The 18,512-nt window shown below is 38.2% G+C and overlaps 2 protein-coding genes across 4 annotated transcripts in view; one reads left to right on the forward strand and one right to left on the reverse strand.

Annotated features, from left to right (window-relative positions):
- The window catches only part of Taf8 (TBP-associated factor 8), a 670,932-nt gene that overhangs the window by 255,723 nt on the left and 396,697 nt on the right, over window positions 1-18,512 (forward strand). The gene's annotated exons all lie outside the window — the stretch shown is intronic.
- Window positions 1-18,512, reverse strand: part of LOC137624900 (carboxypeptidase B-like) — a 233,338-nt gene that overhangs the window by 27,186 nt on the left and 187,640 nt on the right. For all 3 annotated transcript variants that reach the window (XM_068355835.1, XM_068355837.1, XM_068355838.1), the window contains 2 exons: window positions 5,247-5,392; window positions 4,903-4,987 (listed from right to left, as the gene is read on the reverse strand). In XM_068355835.1, the coding sequence (XP_068211936.1) occupies window positions 4,903-4,987; window positions 5,247-5,392 (231 nt within the window). The remainder of the gene's footprint in view (window positions 1-4,902; window positions 4,988-5,246; window positions 5,393-18,512) is intronic.

Genomic DNA, 18,512 nt, shown 5'->3' on the forward strand with positions numbered 1-18,512 from the left:
CCAACTAAAACTTTTCAGCTCCTTCCCGAGCCCTCTCACTTATCGGGACTTACTACTATAACTCTTTTTCTCTAACTAAAGACTGGAGTCAGTGGGCTCCTAGAAGGACATCCCCTTCCCACTGTCACCTTCTTCACTCTCTAAACAGGCTTTCAACATCGCCTGTTACCATCCTCAACCAAAAACCTAACCCAATATCCTAAAATAAAAGTTGCAGAATACCCCCTACCCCAATTACCTATCCCCAAAAATCCTACCAAAACACCTACGGGCTGCAATATTGCAAGAGCCTGTGTCTGGCCAAAAGGGCCTGGCAATCTTCAACAACAACAACAGAGGTATAACATGATGCCTGAAAGTGGGAGACGTCTCTTTGTCGTCTCTGCATTGGTCACTCTCGCTTGACACACGAGTTTCTGCTAAATGGCCAACACCAACCATAATCCTATGACTGTTTGGTACCCTTGTCATTGAGACATTAGTTGATCGAATGCCCCACTTATAGTACTGAATGAAGTACATATCTGTTTGAAGCTAAAGGTGAGGATGGCAGGTTCATCCTTGCCAAGATTCTCGGACATGATGTGTCGTAGAATAATAGTGATATTTTAAAATTTATTTCAGAAGCAGGTGTTCTGAAAGCTATCTTACTGTTATAAGGATGGTTTTGCTTTTATTGTTTTAAACTGAATTAATACTTGTTTTATTTATTTATAACAAGTTATATCAATGACCTTAGATGTTAGGATGCCAGATAACTTATAATCAATCAATAAATCAATCCAACGTATGACCCTTTCTTAATATTCTCGAGCAGGTAAACCAACCAAACAACCCAAAAACAACTCCACTCTTGACTATGGACCCTATGAAAAGTGATGCCCCTTCCCCTGGATATGCTGACTGCCTTCTGGATTTTGATAGAAGAACTTTAGATGATTGGCATACCAGTGATCATCCACCAACTATTATAAACTCCAACAGCAATCCACGATGGAAACTTGACAAGGCGGATTGAAATAAATTTTGGGAGCTGAGCAAAATTGAAGGAATTGCAGAACAATTTGAGTGTGGATGCTATAGACTTACTGAATGGAACTCTACATACAGCAGGAGTCAATTTAATTCCTAAAAAAACAGGGTTGTTTGGATAATGGCCGGTCCCCTGGTGATCAAACCTAACTGCCTTGCACAGAGCCACAAGTTGTTGATTACATAGACATCATACAGAAGATAATTTAATTATATAAAAGAAATGTAGAGCATAGTTCCTCTGTGCAATGAAAGAAATTAGGCACCAGTCCTGGATATCTTTTGTTTTCTCAGTCAACAGTAGAATACCACCATCTTCTGTATGGAGGAAAGAAAACAAGATACCAGGCAAATTTACCCCCAACCCACCACCAGTGTTGAAGGTAAATGGTCAGAACATGACTGGAGCAACTGATGCTAGCAATGCCTTGGCCGATCATTACCTTCATGGTCAGAACATGACTGGAGCAACTGATGCTAGCAATGCCTTGGCCGATCATTTCTCCAATTTATCATGCAAGTGATAAAAAGGTATTGAAAAGCAGGAACTGCTTAATTTTAAAACAGAAACGTAGGAATCTTACAGTGCCTCTTTTACTGAAAAGAAATTTGAATCTGCACTTGCTAGTTGCAATGATACAGTCCCTAGACTCGATGGAATCCAGATGCAATGATTGAACATGTACCTGTTGATACTAAATTATTTATTCTAAGCATTATTAACAGAATATGGCATGATCACAGTTATCCAAGTGTTTGGGAACTAGCCATTATTTTACTATTTTTAATACCTGGTAAAGATAAGTTTTTAGCAGCAAACTGTTGACCAATTTCATCGACATCTTGTTTATTTAAGATCATGGAGAAGATGGTAATGCAAGACGGGTGTGGTATCTGAAGAAGAAAGGTATTTTGTCACCAATCCAGTGTGGATTTAGAAAAATGCACTCAATGACTGATGTGTTGATACGACTCGATTCCTCTATTTGAGAAGCCTTTGCTTCCAAAAAGCACCATGTAATAACCTTTTTTATCTTGAAAAATCTTAGGATAGTGCATGGAGACCTGGCATACTTAAAACAATTCATAATTTGTGATTCAGAGGAGAGCTACCATTGTTCATTCAATCATTTGTGTCACATAGATATTTTCAAGTTAGAGAGGGTGAAACTCTATCAGAGAGGAAATGTCAGGAGGAAGGAGCTCCCCAGGGTAGTGTGCTAAGAGTAACCATATTTTGCATTAGCCATCAATGGGATATCCTCATTCATTCCCTAAGATATTCTCTCAACACTACTTATAGATTTCTCTTATCATTTAATGAAGCTAGAATGGCAATGGTTGAGAGAAAACTACAACTCTCAATTTACAATATCATTCAGTGGGCAGATGTGAATGGATTCAAGTTTTCGACAAGCAAAATTATTTGTCCATTCCTACTGCATTCAGGTAATACATCAAATGCCAATGGATCCCATGTGTAAGTGATTCAATATTTTTAAGATTGATATCTGATTGCAGGTTGACATGGATTTCTCACTGGCAAAGAATGTTGCAGCTGAGTGAGTTGCTAACATGGAGGTATCTCATTCGCTGTAATGATTTTTTACCTATAATCAAGAATTTGATTTATAATAATTGGCAACAGCATTTGGATAGTTTAGTTGGAAATAAGATGAGAGAAATCACTACGTTATATCCCCTTTGAGGTATAACGTGATGCCCCGAAAGTGGGAAACTACTCTTTGTCCTCTCCGCATTAATCACACTCGGTTGACACACGTTTCTTCTAATTGACCAACCCCAGCTATTTTGCAATGACTGTTTTGTAGCCTTGACGGTGGGGAATATTTTGATCTAATGCCCCACTTATAGCACCAAAAGAAATAGATATCTTTCTGAGGCTCGAGGTAAGGATGAAAGGTTCATCCTTGCCAAGATCTTTGGGCAGGATGTGTTTTACTATACCTGTGGTATTTCAGATATATTTCAGAAGCAGGTCTTCTAAAAGCTATTTAAATTTTATGAGGATATCTTGGCTAGTATGGTTTTAATTGAATTTTCTTTTATTTTTTATTTTTGATAAATATAGGCATTATGACCTATGATGTCAGGATGCAAGAGAATTCTAAATCAATCAGTCAATCAATTAATCTCCCTCATAATTTTAACCAGGCTGCGTATTGGCCGTACACTTATAACCAACAGTTAGTTAATGAAGAATGGCGAGGGGAAACAGGCCCCTCTTTGTAATACCTGTCAATTTACAATTGATATTAAACATATTTTAGTAGATTGACCTGTTTTTAATTTTCAGAGGAGAACAAATGAGATATATTAGGGAAAAAATTGTGATATCGTAGACTTAGAATGATACCAAATGGTGTGAGTGTACAGATACGGTTGATTAATTTGTATCATATAGCACTGAATGACCTTTGATGCCCCATGCTTGGCTTGAGGCCTAAATTTTATAATCCAATCCAATCCCTCTGTAATTATTTTACTGGCACTAAAAGCAACTTAGTAAATGAAGAAATGCGGTCTACGTTTTTGGAACACGTATAACAACACTGAGATAGTGGGTTTATATTTATGGATGGCTCCTAATCCCGTACTGGCATTGGAATTGTTGTGTACAATTCTTCTTTTATTTGTAAACTTATGCTCCCTTAAACATCTTCTATCTTTACAGCAGATCTTTATGGGTTCCTGACTGCTATTGAAAAAATAGCAGTAATGAAAGATGGTAATTTTACTATTTTTAGTAATGCAGGCATTGATAGTTTTTAATCCAACCAACCCTTTAGTCTTGAAAATTCTAGAGTGGCTGTACGTATTTTTATTGCACTGCAGGTAAAGAAGTTAAGTTTTACTGAGTTCCAGGTCATGTGGGTGTGCCAGAAAATGAAGAGGCAGAGAAATTATTTCCAGGAAGATATCTCCTTCCATGTAATGACTTTTTGCCTCTTATCAAAGAGTCTCTTGGTGATGATTGGGGGCCACATTACTGGAATTTTGTTGATCAGAATAAAATGAAGGAAATGACAAATGCTGTACCTCCATGGAAATATGTTAATATGCCTAGAAAGTGGGAGACTTCCTTTTGTCATCTTAGAATTGGTCACACGTGTTTAACTCATGGGTTCCTGATGACTGGCAGGTACCAACCATTTAGTGATAATTGTTTGGTTCCTCTGACTGTTAGGCATTTACTTATTGAATGTACCAGCCTTCTGGATATCAGAGAACGATTCCTCTCTTATGCTTGTAATGAGGATGACAGGTCCTGTACATCTTCGCCATGATATTAGGAGGAAGCATCATTTATGATGCCAGTGGCATTTTTAGTCCTTTTATTGGTTTTTAAATGTTATATTAGATTTTAAATGTTTCATTTTTAAGTTATTTATTAACTTTTTTATCTTTAAGTTATTAATTGTTTATTAGGCATACTCTAATTGGCATCAATGACCATTGATGTTATGATGCCAGATAATTACCGATATTTCATTCATTCCTTTCAGCATCAAAATACAGCAAAGATTTCTTAACTGCACACAAACATTTTCACTCTTACATTATTTAGTAGCCTCTTAAAAGTACTCGAGCCAATGATACAAGATCTTATTCCCTTTAGGCCTCATTTCTGTTTTATTCTTTTGCTGTAAAATCCCTTTTGTTAACTCAAACCATAATCATTCTACTAGAACACTGAGTCTATGCAACTGCAATCTATCTTTACCGTCTGCAACCTCAGTTTTTTTTTTTACCCAACATGCAATTTTATTGTTCTTTCTTTTATGCTGTCACCACCAACTCAAAGGAATGTACATAAAGAAAATCTCAAAGGTCATGAAAGAGTCTTACCTCCCCACTTATATCCAAAATTTCTGTTGAGGTCAACACCGTGACATGTGGAGAATGATGCCCTGTTCTTCCGCCACATACGATTCTGATTGATGAAAGATTGAGGTTATCAAAACTGACAACTATGTATAAATCCAAATGTTTTGAATAGTCTTTTGAGAAGCTGTATATGACTCACCAGTTAAAATTTCTTTAAGTAATATACTGCACAAATTGCAAAAAATAAAAAAAACTTGCAAATGAACAATTACAGTCAAATTAAAAAGTTCTATTAACAAGGCAATTGCCTATAGTGTAAAAAATTCAAAAGAGAAAACTATATATGAAATATCAGCTCAACTTACACTTTCCCAAGTATAAACATATCCATCCGGATTAAGCATAGGTATTATTTGCCATTCAGTGTTCTCTGTAAACTTTGAAGCACTAAGAAGATTTTTGATAATATACAGCGCAGAATGTGGGCTAACCCATTCACGGGCATGTATACCTGAAAATAGAAACAGCAATCATGAAATAAAAATGACACAAATTTTTTTGTGGGAACCTTGTAAAAATGAAGACTTATGTCTGTGCATATTTTTCTCATATGTTCATTTCAGGAGCAGACAAGGAACTTTGAACAAATCCTTGCCCAACCCTTAATAGTAACATACCCTTTGCTGTTCAAAAATAATTCGATCTCTAATTAACACAGTTTTATGTTGGCATATTTCTAGAATAAATAAAAAGAACTAGGATGATGATGATGATAATGATAATCATCATCATCATCATCATCATCATCATCATCTCCTCCTACGCCTATTGACGTAAAGGGCCTCAATTAGATTTTGCCAATTGTCTCTATCTTGAGCTTTTAATTCAATACTTCTCCATTTTATCATCTCTGACTTGACGCTTCATAGTCCTCGACCATATAGGCCTGGGTCATCCAACTCTTCTAGTACCTTGTGGAGCCTAGTTAAATGTTAGGCAAACTAATCTCTCTTGAGGAGTGCAAAGAACTAGTAACAACAACAGCAAAAAGCTGTACATGTATCTGGAGGAAACACACAGCATTCCCAGCCAGCAAAAGTATGTGGAAGGAAATGCAGAGGCACAAAAGACCAGCTACTGATAGACAAAATAGTAATGAAGAATAGCAAAAGAAGGAAAAGCATCCTGAGTATTATTTAATCTCTTGTAGGCTAGGAAAGAAACACGAACAATGATATGTCTCTTTAATAGGAGGTTACTATACAAACTGACGGGCAAACAGAGACTAACAATATTCGTTACATACATAAACAAGATAAGTACAACCCATGGCATGAAAATAATATGCAGATGCGGAATCAAAAATTCTACTTGGTAGATCTTCTTGCCATAGTTTCATTCCTTTGTTTTGGTAGAAGAGAACGGGTTTTGATACAAGGAGAAACCATATTTGCAATATCTCTGTCAATTTTAGGCCAGTAAACAGTCTGTCACGCCCTCCTTTTAGTGCGGTCTATTCCCTGATGACCATCATGAAGACATTCGAGGATTTTCCGTTGAAGACTCTTGGGTATAAGAAGTCTTCTTCCATAAACAATGAGGTCATCATCTACAGTAAAAATATCACATATATTCCTGGAAGCCCTGCCCTCCAGATGCTGAAGCCTTGATGAGGATGGGGGCCTTAGGGATTAGCAGCTGGACTCTAAGGAACAGAATGAACTACCTTCACACTGGACCTCGGTGCCCAGCTGTTGATCCAACTAAATCAGTCAGCACTTTCTCTTTTCCTATTGGTTATTTCTTTTTTTTTTTCTCCCTTCTCTTCCTTTTGGGCATGATATTGTTGACGGCTTTGGCTTGTTTGAGTACACTTTGGCTGCTTCTTTGGATTTGGCACAGTGTGGGATGGACGGCATTCCATCTCGACCTGTGCCAATTTAGACGCCATCACCCTCTGGCAGACCCCATTGAGGGCAGACCAAGTCTGTTAAGAGTCGGGCTCCAGTGTTCCGGTTTTAAGTCACCCATATTTGCGGGTAATGGGTGACGCCAGGCATTGGAGTTGCCGGTGGGAGGGGCTAACCACCCCCACTGACCAGTGTACACCCACATTAAGAGAGGCAGCCCCTCTCTAATAGATGACTGGTCCCCGTTGAAACCTCTTCTCGTGTTGGGCCACATGGGATAGGAGGACTGACATTCTCCGATAAGAGGTGGATAACCCGGCTAGCTCATACCAAAAAAACCCACCCCTCTGTTGACGACCTGGAAAATACAAACATGGACCTCGGTACAGACAGCTCCAACTTGGGTTCTAATATTGTAACGTTGGAACCTTATATGCGTTATGGAAAGAATGATAAGAAAACACTAGAGAAGAAGAGAGAGAGAGAGTGAGAAATGATGACAGTACGGAAAGATATAGAAAAGTAGAAGTATTACCAGGTCACTATGAAGTAGTGAATTATGAAAAAATTTTTATCTTAGAATTTGAAAACGGAAGAAATGAGCGTGTAATTGTTTTTAAAGCTAATAGGGAAATAGTTACTTTATGTGGAGGGCAGCCAAAAATTCTACCCCAGGGAAATGGAAGTCTTTTGATAGAGACACTATCCCCATTACAAGGTGAGAGGTTAAAAACACTTACAACATTGGATGGTCATAGTGTAAAATGCATTTCGCACCCTACTTTCAACCAGAGTAGAGTTGTGATGTATGCTCCAGAATTGCTGGATATAGAGGAAAAAGAAATTGAGGATGAACTGAAAAGTCGAAGGAGTAGTAAAAGTCGTCAGAATGAGAGAGTTGGAGAACAATGTATTCCTCTTGCTACTTTGATTATAACATTTGATCAGTGCAGATTACCAAATGTTATAAAAGCTGGTTGGCTATCTTTGAAGGTAAAACCATATATCCCTTCACCATTGCGATGTTATCATTGCCAAATGTATGGCTATTTAAGCCAGAAATGCAAGGAAAAACTAAATAATAAGCCAGCTGTTTGTGCCAACTGTGGAAAAAGTAGTCATGGAGTATGCATAGAAAGCCCAAATTGCATAAATTGTGGGGAAGCACACCCAGCTACATCTAAATACTGCATTATGTTTATTTTTGAAAAAGAAATTCAGGCCAAGGACCATGGAAAGGGTTACTTTTAAAGAGGCTCGTAAAAGAGCTATTGAAAAGCAGATAAGACCAGGGCAACCTTTTTCAATGGTTCTGAAGAAAAACTTGCCAAAACACACAGACGAAAATAATATCTCCACTTCTAAGATAAAGAAACAAATGAAAGTAGTTAAATAGGTTGAAAGTCCCATCGAAAATTTATGTCCAGAAATTGTAGAAAAATCAAAACAGATACTTGAAGATCTGAAAGTTATTCAAAGGCCAACTACTCCCATTCAATAGTACAAACCTCTCTCAGGCCGTGTCCTTGCCCGATCTGATGGAGATTCCACTTGAAACCAATTTATCTGGTGAACCTGTAGTGGAGAAGGTGCAAAAACCTGACAGATCACAACCTTTTAATTGAAAAAGAGAGAGACCTCCATCTCTCTCGCCTCCTACCATAGAATCCTCTTAATGAGAGAATGCCTTGATTAAGTCATTGAGCTTCAGCACGGCATTCTATTCCTGTGCTGAAACTTGGTGACGGGCAAGAGGACTCTTGAACTTGGGGAAATTGCTCCCCCAGTTTGAATCTAAATTTTTCTCTTTCTCATCTTTTTCTTCCTCTTTATATTACTTCAACCTTCTCCTAATATTATAAACTTTCTTTCATGTTTCTGTCCCAACCCAATGAGTAAAATTTCCCATATGTATATGTGTATATATTTACATATATATGTATGTCTTTTTTTATGGCATGGATGTTTCTACATCTGTTATTGCCACTTGGGCGGATGTTTCTACATCCGGTATTGCTGCCTGCTTTGATGAATGGGAAAGGTGTCACGGTTGGGAGGTGTTTGTGCTCAAAGCTATATGTGAGAGTATTGGATGATCTCAGCCATCCCGAAGATGGATTGGACCTTTTTGGCGGAACTATTCTTAAGTGTTTGGTCTTCGGAATCCAGGGGGATCTAATGCTTGGGGTAGGACTCTCGGCTTTTGGCCGGAAGCCCATCATTACAGATATGGGGAGGAGGATTCCATAGTTTCTTGGTCTCAGTCCTAACAGGCGGGTTCAGCTTACACCTGTGCCTCTATATCTGTTTTGGTGCTATCCTTCGGTTAGCGTATGGAGTGGACCATCTGGGAAGTATACTCTCATTGTACCGGTAGTGGGGAGTGCAAATTTCCTTCCTAACTTGTGATGCCTTAATGTTCTCAAGCAGGTAAATCAAACTATTTAAAATATCACTCTTCTCTTTTCATTATTCTAATGGATTCTTGTTACAACGACCCCAGCTCCCCTGGATATGCTGACTCGCCCCCGGCACTGTTGACGACCTTTGGCAATACACTTAAAAAAATTCTGTTGACGACTTAGGAACTGAAAAGGACTATTTTTTGAACATTCGAAAAAATGGCAATTTGGGCAACACAGGAAAATTGAAAGTCTTCCATGTTACCCAAATCCCATTAGGAGCTGATTATGATGTGCTACATCAAATATTTGAGTGCTACGGATTAATAAAAGAAATTAGAATGAGACTTCAAGATGATAATTGGGATTTTTGGTTATCATTTAATTGTCATGAGGAAGCATTTATTTAGATCAAGCTGTAACATTGTTAATATTAAAGTAGGTAATATGAGTATTAAGGGTGTTCTGTGTGATGGGGGACCTAAAGATCTGGATATCTACAGACCAGCTGACTGGATTGATAACTATATAAAGGTAGATATGCTATCCCAAAGAAAGCCAAGACCACCAATGTGGCTTCTTGCTCAGTCTACAGGAGGTACGGAAAATTATTTCAAGATCTGCAAATTTCTTCAGAGGAAGGTAGGAACGATCGCACCTGGAGATATATCTCGATTCGGTAAGAAAAGTTACTTGATAAAGGCCAAGTCATACACACAGTCTGTTATATTGTCCAATTTGAAGACAGTAAATGATGATATAAAATTGGACATCAAACCTCCATCTAAACTTTAGCTATGGAAGGGGGAGTGGTTTTCAATACGGATCTATATGAATTTACGGAAGAGAAGATATTGGCTATGTGTCCACTATCAGTGTGGAAAGTACATAAAGTACCTGGAACATCAATGATTGTTCTTGCTTTCCAGGATGCTGATGTACCTTTCCACATAGATATAGAAAATGAAAGGATTAGAGTTCAACCTTTCATGCAGAAGCCACTGCAATGTTTTAATTGCTTCAGATTTGGGCATCCTTCCAAAGTTTGCAACAATGATAAAATTTGTAATACTTACTCCAATCTTTACCATGGAGAATGTACACTTTAGGCTAGGTGCTTAAACTGCAACTCTAATCATAAATCTAATGATAGGAGCTGTCAGTTTTATAAGTTGGAAGAGGCTGCCCTCAATAAATCAATTATTGAACATTTAAGTGTGGGGCATTCCAAGAGATTATTAAATAAATCTAATACCTAGCCAAAGACATTAAAAGCAGGAGAAAAAGTTCCTCGAGAATCATCTCACCCACCTACTACTGTAGGTAGTTCTTGAAAAAGGAAATCACCATCTACTGATGAAGTGCTGCATAATAAGACAAGAATATCTCCTCCTAAAGATTTATCATTGAGTATCAACAAAAAGACATTGCCCACCACTATCAAACCTTTGTCCACCATTACAAAGGATATTACTAATATTAGGATATTACTAATATTACTAACCTCTCCCAGGCCCTATCCTTGCCTGATTTAATGGAGATTCCACCTGAAACCAAGTTATTAGGTGTACCTGTAGTGGGGAAGGTACAAAAACCTGGTAGCTCACATCCTGTTAATCGTAAAAGAGAGACCCCTCCATCTCTCTCACCCGCTTCCATAAGAAATATTAGTTATGACATCAAATAAATATGGTGTTTTGTCTGTTGATGTTTCTGATCAACCAGAAGGCAATTTAAATGAATCGGAAATTCAAGTTGAGATCCACCATCCCCTCAACAATTAGATCAAACAGACAAAATTAAAATAATAAACGTAAAACCCAATTTATCAAGACCCTCTCTAATAAAACCACTGGGAAGTAGTGTTAAATAAAAAATTACTAATGAGAAGACTTCATCCAAAAGTTCTTCCAAGAAATAAACCTTAGTTCTTTCCTCGATTTTGCAATGGAATTGACAGTGTTTAAGGGCCAAATATGAAGAACTTAAGCTCCTAATTCATGAACATTCCCCTATAATTATCTGTCTACAGGAAAGTAAGCTTGATGCTAACACTCTGAGTCCTTGAGAGTATGTTAGCTATAATAGAACACCATATAATCAACAAGCAGGGAGCCATTACGGAAGTCTCATATATGTTCATCGAGATGTTCCCCATAAACCCTTATCTATTCAGACACCCCTACAGGCAGTGGTTATACAAATTGATATAGGGAGAAAATATACAATATGCTCTCTGTACTTATCTCCAAATGATAATATTTTACATGATGATTTAGTAGAGGTCATTCAACAACTCCCTCAACCTTTCCTCTTACTGGGAGATATGAATGGTAGACATCTTTTATGGGGTGATGTTTTGGCAAACACAAAGGGTAATATTATCTCATCAATTGTGGAAAATGAGGATGTCGGACTCCTTACTACAGGAGAGCCCACACACTTCCATGTTCAGACAGGTACCTTGTCATGCATTGACCTTTCAATTGCCAGCTCTAACTCCCTTCTTGAGTTTGATTGGAGGACATTAGGTGATTGGCATACTAGTGATCATGCACCAATCATTATAAAAACCAACAATGGTCCACCTATACAGAGATCGCCACGATGGAATCTTGACAAGGCGGACTGGGATAAATTTCGTGAGCTAAGCAAAATTGGGGGGGATGCAGAATCGGTTGAAAAAATTGATGATGCCATAGATTTACTAAATGGAACTCTCCATACAGCAGGAGTCAGTTCAATTCCCAAAACAACAGGGTTATTCAAACGACAACCAGTCCCATGGTGGTCTTCAGAACTAACTGCCCTGCCCAGAGCCACAAGAAGATCTCTAACACGATTGCGTAGACACCGAACTGATTAGAATTTAATTATATACAAGAAATGTAGAGCACAGTTACGTCGTGCCATGAAAGAAGCTAGGTGCCAGTCATAGGTGTCTTTTGTTTCCTCCATTAACAGTAAAACACCACTATCTTCTGTATGGAGGAAAATAAAGAAGATTGCCGGCAAATTTACCCCAAACCTACCACCAGTCTTGAAAATGAACAGTCAGTAAGTGACTAAAGAAAATGATGTGAGCAATGCCCTGGCCGATCATTTTTCAAATGTATCTTGCAAGTGTGTAGCAGCTATTGGTCACCAATATAGGAGCATTGAAGAAAAGAAAATTTTAAATTTTGCGACAGGAAGGGAAGAGTCATATAATTCTCCTTTTACTGAAAGAGAATATGATTCGGCACTTTTCATTTGTAACGATACAGCCCCTGGACCCGATGGAATTCCATATGCAATGATTAAACATGTACATTTTAATACCAAGTTATTTATTTTATGCATTATTAATAGAATATGGCATGATCATAGTTATCCAAGTGTTTGGGAACTAGCCATTATTTTAGCCTTTTTAAAAACCGGTAAGGACAAGTTTTTAGCAGCAAACTACCAAACTATTGCATTGACATCTTGTTTATGTAAAATCATGGAGAAGATGGTCAATGAAAGGCTGATGTGGTACCTTGAAAAGAAGGGTATTTTATCACCAATTCAATGTGGATTAAGAAAAATACACTCAACGACTGATGTGTTGATACGAGTTGAGTCCTCTATTTGTGAAGCGTTTGCTTCCAAACAGCAGCATGTGACGGTCTTTTTTTTACCTTGAAAAGGCATATGATCCCACTTGGAGATATGGTATACTTAAAACAATATATGAATTAGGATTGAGAGGAGAGCTTCCGCTATTTATTCAGGCATTTCTTTCACATAGAATTTTTCAAGTGAGAGTAGGGGGAAACTCTATCAGAGAGTAAATGTCAGGAAGAAGGAGTTCCTCAGGGTAGTGTACTGAGTGTAACTCTTTTTACACTAGCAATTAATGGGATATCCCTAGCCATTCCTGGGATGATCTCTCAACATTATTTGTGGATGATCTCAATATCATTAGCTGGAGCTAGAATGGCAATGGTTGAGAGAAAACTACAACTCTCAATTGACAAAATTATCCAGTGGGTCGATATAAATGGATTTAAGTTCTCAACAAGTAAAACTACTATTGTACATTTCTGTCGTATCTGGGGAGCACATCCAGACCTGGATATATACATTAAAGGTCAACGTATCCCATGTGTAGGGGAAGCTAAATTTTTAGGTCTGATATTTGACTGCAGACTTACATGGGTTTCTCACCTAAAAGCGTTAAAAGCTAAATGTGTTGAGGCTCTGAATCTTTTAAAAGTATTGTCCCATACATCATGGGGCTCAGACCACAATACTATTTTAAAATTATATAAGGCCTTGATTTTTTCCAAAATTAGTTATTGATGTGAAATATTCTTCTCAGCCACCCCAAGCCGATTAAAGATATTAGATTCAACACATCATGCGGGTATTAGACTGTTCACATGAGCGTTTAGAACCTCCCCTATCCCAAGTCTCCTTGTTGATGCTGGAGAGTTACCTCTAGACATTTACCGAATGTCTTCCATTATTCGGTTTTGGTTTAGATTGCAAAGACTCCCTAATTCTTTAGCCTTTTAGACTGCAATCCTTGTAAGGCACCTAACGTACTTTGAGTTGCACCGATAATCTCCTCAACTTTATGGCTTTCGGGTGAAACAATTATTAAACAGTCTGGATATAATTAGAAGTAAGGTACTTCCATTCAAGGTATCATCAACGCCTCTATGGAAATTACCAGAGATATTTTCTTGTAAATACTTTATTGGAGTTGAGAATAATATGACTGACCTAGAAGCCAGGTTTGTTTTTGTGGAACATGTTGAAGAACATAGAGGATCGACTTTTATATATACTGATGGCTCCAATCTGATGCTGGGATTGGATTTGAAGTACATAGTAATGGTTTTAATTGTAGAGGTGCACTTCCTCTATCAGCTTCCATATTTACTGCCGAACTGTATGGCATACTAACCGCTATTGAGAAAATAGCGTTAGAGAAGGAGGGTAATTTTACAAGTTTTAGTGATGCAAGGAGTGTCCTTCAAGCTTTAGAAGTTTTTAATTCTAGTAACCCTCTAGTTTTAAAGATTTTAGAATGGCTTTTTATTATTGGACGGAGAAGTTTAATGGTTAGATTTTGTTGGGTTCCAGCACATGTAGGTGTGTGTGGGAATGAGAAGGCAGATTCACTGGCAAAGAATGCTGCATCCGAGTTGCTGCCAAGAAGGTATCCCAATCCGTGTAACGATTTCCTACCTAACATCAGGAAATTGCTTTGTAATAAATGGCAATAGCACTGGGATAGTCTACATGGTAATAAAGTTAGAGAAGTAACAAATGTCATATCTCCTTGGAGGTATAACATGATGCCCTGAAAATGGGAGACTTCTCTTTGTTGTGTCCATATTGGTCACACTCGGTTGACACACGAGTTTCTGCTGAAGGGCCAACACCAACCGTATTGTGACGACTGTTTAGTACCTCTAACATTGAGGCATTTGTTGACCGAATGCCCCAATTATAATAACTTAAGGAATAGATATTTGTTTGAGGCATGAGGTGAGGGTGGCAGGTTCATCCTTGCCAAGATTCTTGGACATGATGTGTCCTACTATGCAAGTGACATTTTTAGATTTATTTCAGAAGCAGGTCTTCTGAAAACTATCTAACTTTTATAATGACATTCAACTTTTATGGTTTTAATTGAATATTCTTTAATTTTTTTATAAATATAAACTAAATAATATCGGCATCAATGACCTTAGATGTCAGGATGCCTGAAAACTTTAAATCAGTCAATAACTTTTATGGTTTTAATTGAATTCTCTTTTATTTTTCTTATATAATAAATGCTATCGGCGTCAATGACCTTAGATGTCAGGATGCCAGAAAACTTTCAATCAATCAATCAATCAATCAACAAAAAGCCATTGCCCACCACTATCAATCCGTTGTCCCCCATAACAAAGGATAGTGCTAACCTCTCCCAGGCCATATCCTTGCCTGATTTAATGGAGATTCCACCTGAAACCAAGTTATCAGGTGTACCTGTAGTGGGTAAGGTACAAAAACCTGGTAGCTCACAACCTATTAATCGTAAAAGAGAGAGACCTCCATCTCTCTCACTCCCTTCCATAAGAATTATTAGAGTTATGACCTCAAATAAATATGATGTTTTGTCTGTTGATGTTTGTGATCAACCAGAAGACAATTTAAATGAATCAGAAATTCAAGTTGAGGTCCACCATCCCCCTCAACAATTAGATCAAAAGGAAAAAATTAAAATAATAAACATAAAACCCAATTTATCAAGACCCTCTCTAATAAAACCACTGGGAAGTAGTGTCAAATAAAAAAAAAGGCTTCATCCAAAAGTTCTTCCAAGAAATAAACCATAGCTTTTTCCTCGATTTTGCAATGGAATTGTCAGGGTTTAAGGGCCAAATATGAAGAACTTAAGCTCCTAATTCATGAATATTCCCCCATAATTCTGTCTACAGGAAAGTCAGCTTGATGCTAACACTCCGAGTCCTCGAGAGTATGTTAGTTATAGAACAACATATAATAAACAAGGAGGGAGCCATGGCGGAAGTCTCATATACGTTCGTCGAGATGTTCCCCAAATACCCTTATCTATTCGTACACCCCTACAGGCAGTGGTTGTACAAATTGATATAGGGAGAAAATATACAATATGCTCTCTGTACTTACCTCCAAATGATAATATTTAATATGATGATTTGGTAGAGGTAATTCAACAACTCCCTCAACCTTTTCTCTTACTGGGATATATGAATGGTAGACATGCTTTATGGGGTGATGTTTTGGCAAACACAAGGGGCAATATCATCTCAAATTGTTGAAAATGAGGATGTCGGACTCCTTAATACAGGAGAGCCCACGCACTTCCATGTTCAGACAGGTACCTTGTCATGCATTGACCTTTCAATCGCAAGCTCTAACTGCCTTCTTGATTTTGATTGGAGGACATTGGTGCATGATCACTAGTAGGCTAATCATCTAATCATTATAAATACCAACAATGGTCCACCTTTACACAGATATCCACGATGGAATCTTGACAAGACGGACTTGGATAAATTTCGTGACCTAAGCAAAATTAAGGGGGATGCAGAGCCGGTTGAAAATATTGATGATGCCATAGATTTACTGAATGGAACTATCCATACCACAGGAGTCAATTCTGTTCCCAAAAAAACAGGGCTATTCCAACGACGACCAATCCCTTGGTGGTCTTCAGAACTAACTGCCCTGCTCAGAGCCACAAGAAGATCTCTAACACGATTGTGTAGACACCGAACTGATGAGAATTTAATTATATACAAGAAATGTAGAGCACAGTTCCATTGTGCCATGAAAGAAGCTAGGCGCCAGTCATGGGTGTCTATTGTTTCCTCCATTAATAGTAGAACACCACCATCTTCTGTATGGAGGAGAATAAAGAAGATTCCTGGCAAATTTACCCCAAATCCACCACCAGTGCTGAATGTGAACGGCTGGTATGTGACTAAAGCAAATGATATTAGCAATGCCCTGGCTGATCATTTTTCAAATGTATCTTGCAAGTGTGTAGCAGCTCCTGGTCACCAATATAGGAGCATTGAAGAAAAGAAAATTTTATATTTTGCAATAGGAAGGGAAGAGTCATATAATTCTCCTTTTACTGAAAGAGAATATGATTCGGCACTTGCTACTTGTAACAATACAACCCCTGGACCTGATGGAATTCCATATGCAATGATTAAACATGTACATTTTAATACCAAGTTATTTATTTTATGCATTATTAATAGAATATGGCATGATCATAGTTACCCAAGTGTTTGGGAACTACCAATTATTTTAGGTTTTTTGAAACCCGGTAAGGACAAGTTTTTAGCAGCAAACTATGGACCTATTGCATTGACATCTTGTTTATGTAAAATCATGGAAAAGATGGTCAATGCAAGGTTGATGTGGTACCTTGAAAAGAAGGGTATTTTATCACCCATTTAATATGGATTCAGAAAAATGCACTCAATGACTGATGTGTTGATATGAGTTGAGTCCTCTATTTGTGAACCCTTTGCTTCCAAACAGCACCATGTGGCAGTATTTTTTGACCTTGAAAAGGCATATGATACCACATGGATATATGGTATACTTAAAACAATGCATGACTTGGGATTGAGAGGAGAGCTTCCACTATTTATTCAGTCATTTCTTTCACATAGAGTTTTTCAAGTGAGAGTGGGGGAAACTCTATCAGAGAGTAAATGTCAGGAAGGAGGAGTTCCTCAGGGTAGTGTGCTGAGTGTAACCCTGTTTGCACTAGCAATTAATGGGATATCCTCAGCCATTCCCCTGGATGTTCTCTCAACATTATTTGTGGATGATCTCTTCTTATCATTTGCTGGAGCTAGAATGGCAATGGTTTAGAGAAAACTACAACTCTCAATTGACAAAATTATCTAGTGGGCCGATATGAATGGATTTAAGTTCTCGACAAGTAAAACTACTATTGTACATTTCTGTCGTATCCGGGGAGCACATCCAGACCCAGATAATATACATTAAAGGTCGACGGATCCCATGTGTAAGTGAAGCTAAATGTCTTGAGTCTCTGAATCTTTTAAAAGTATTGTCCCATACATCATCGGGGCAGACCGCAATACTATTTTAAAATTATACAAGGCCTTGATTTTTTCCAAAGTTAGTTATGGATGTGAAATATTCTTCTCAGCCACCCCAAGCCGATTAAAGATATTAGATTCAATGCATCATGCTGGTGGGTTTTGTGTTCGTCTTTTTCTTTGTGTCCTTTTGATCTAATCGTTGAGGCCCTCAGATGCTGAAGCCATGATGACGATGGGTGCCTTAGGGATCAGCAGCTGGGCTCAGATGTTCGGTGGGAATAGATTTCCCACTGGTCTTTGGTGCCAAGCTGTTGATCCAACTAACTTAGTCAGCACTTTCTCTTTTCATTTTTTTTTTTTCATTTTTCCTCCCATCTCCAACTCTTGTACATGAACTTGTTAGTGACTTTGGCTTGTGTTTGACTATGGTTTGGCTGCCTCTTTGGATTTGGCGCTGGTGGGATGGACAGCATGCCATCTCAAAAGAACTCGAGTACCTGACGTGCCCGAGCGAGGGGAAAGTTTTATGTCAAACCTTTCCCTCAGTGCTGGGTCTGACGTTGATGGCCGTCATGACACCTCAAGTGCTGAGGGCGGGGTGTATATCTGGATATTGCCCCTAGGGCGGCCCTAATTTGAGGGATGACCCCGTCCTCTTAAGTGTGGCTCCTTGGTGGGTGGGGGGAATATACAGATGAAAGGAGTCTTCTCGTCACTAT

This window comes from Palaemon carinicauda, chromosome 31, assembly GCF_036898095.1.
Source record: "Palaemon carinicauda isolate YSFRI2023 chromosome 31, ASM3689809v2, whole genome shotgun sequence".
Lineage (NCBI taxonomy): Eukaryota > Metazoa > Arthropoda > Malacostraca > Decapoda > Palaemonidae > Palaemon > Palaemon carinicauda.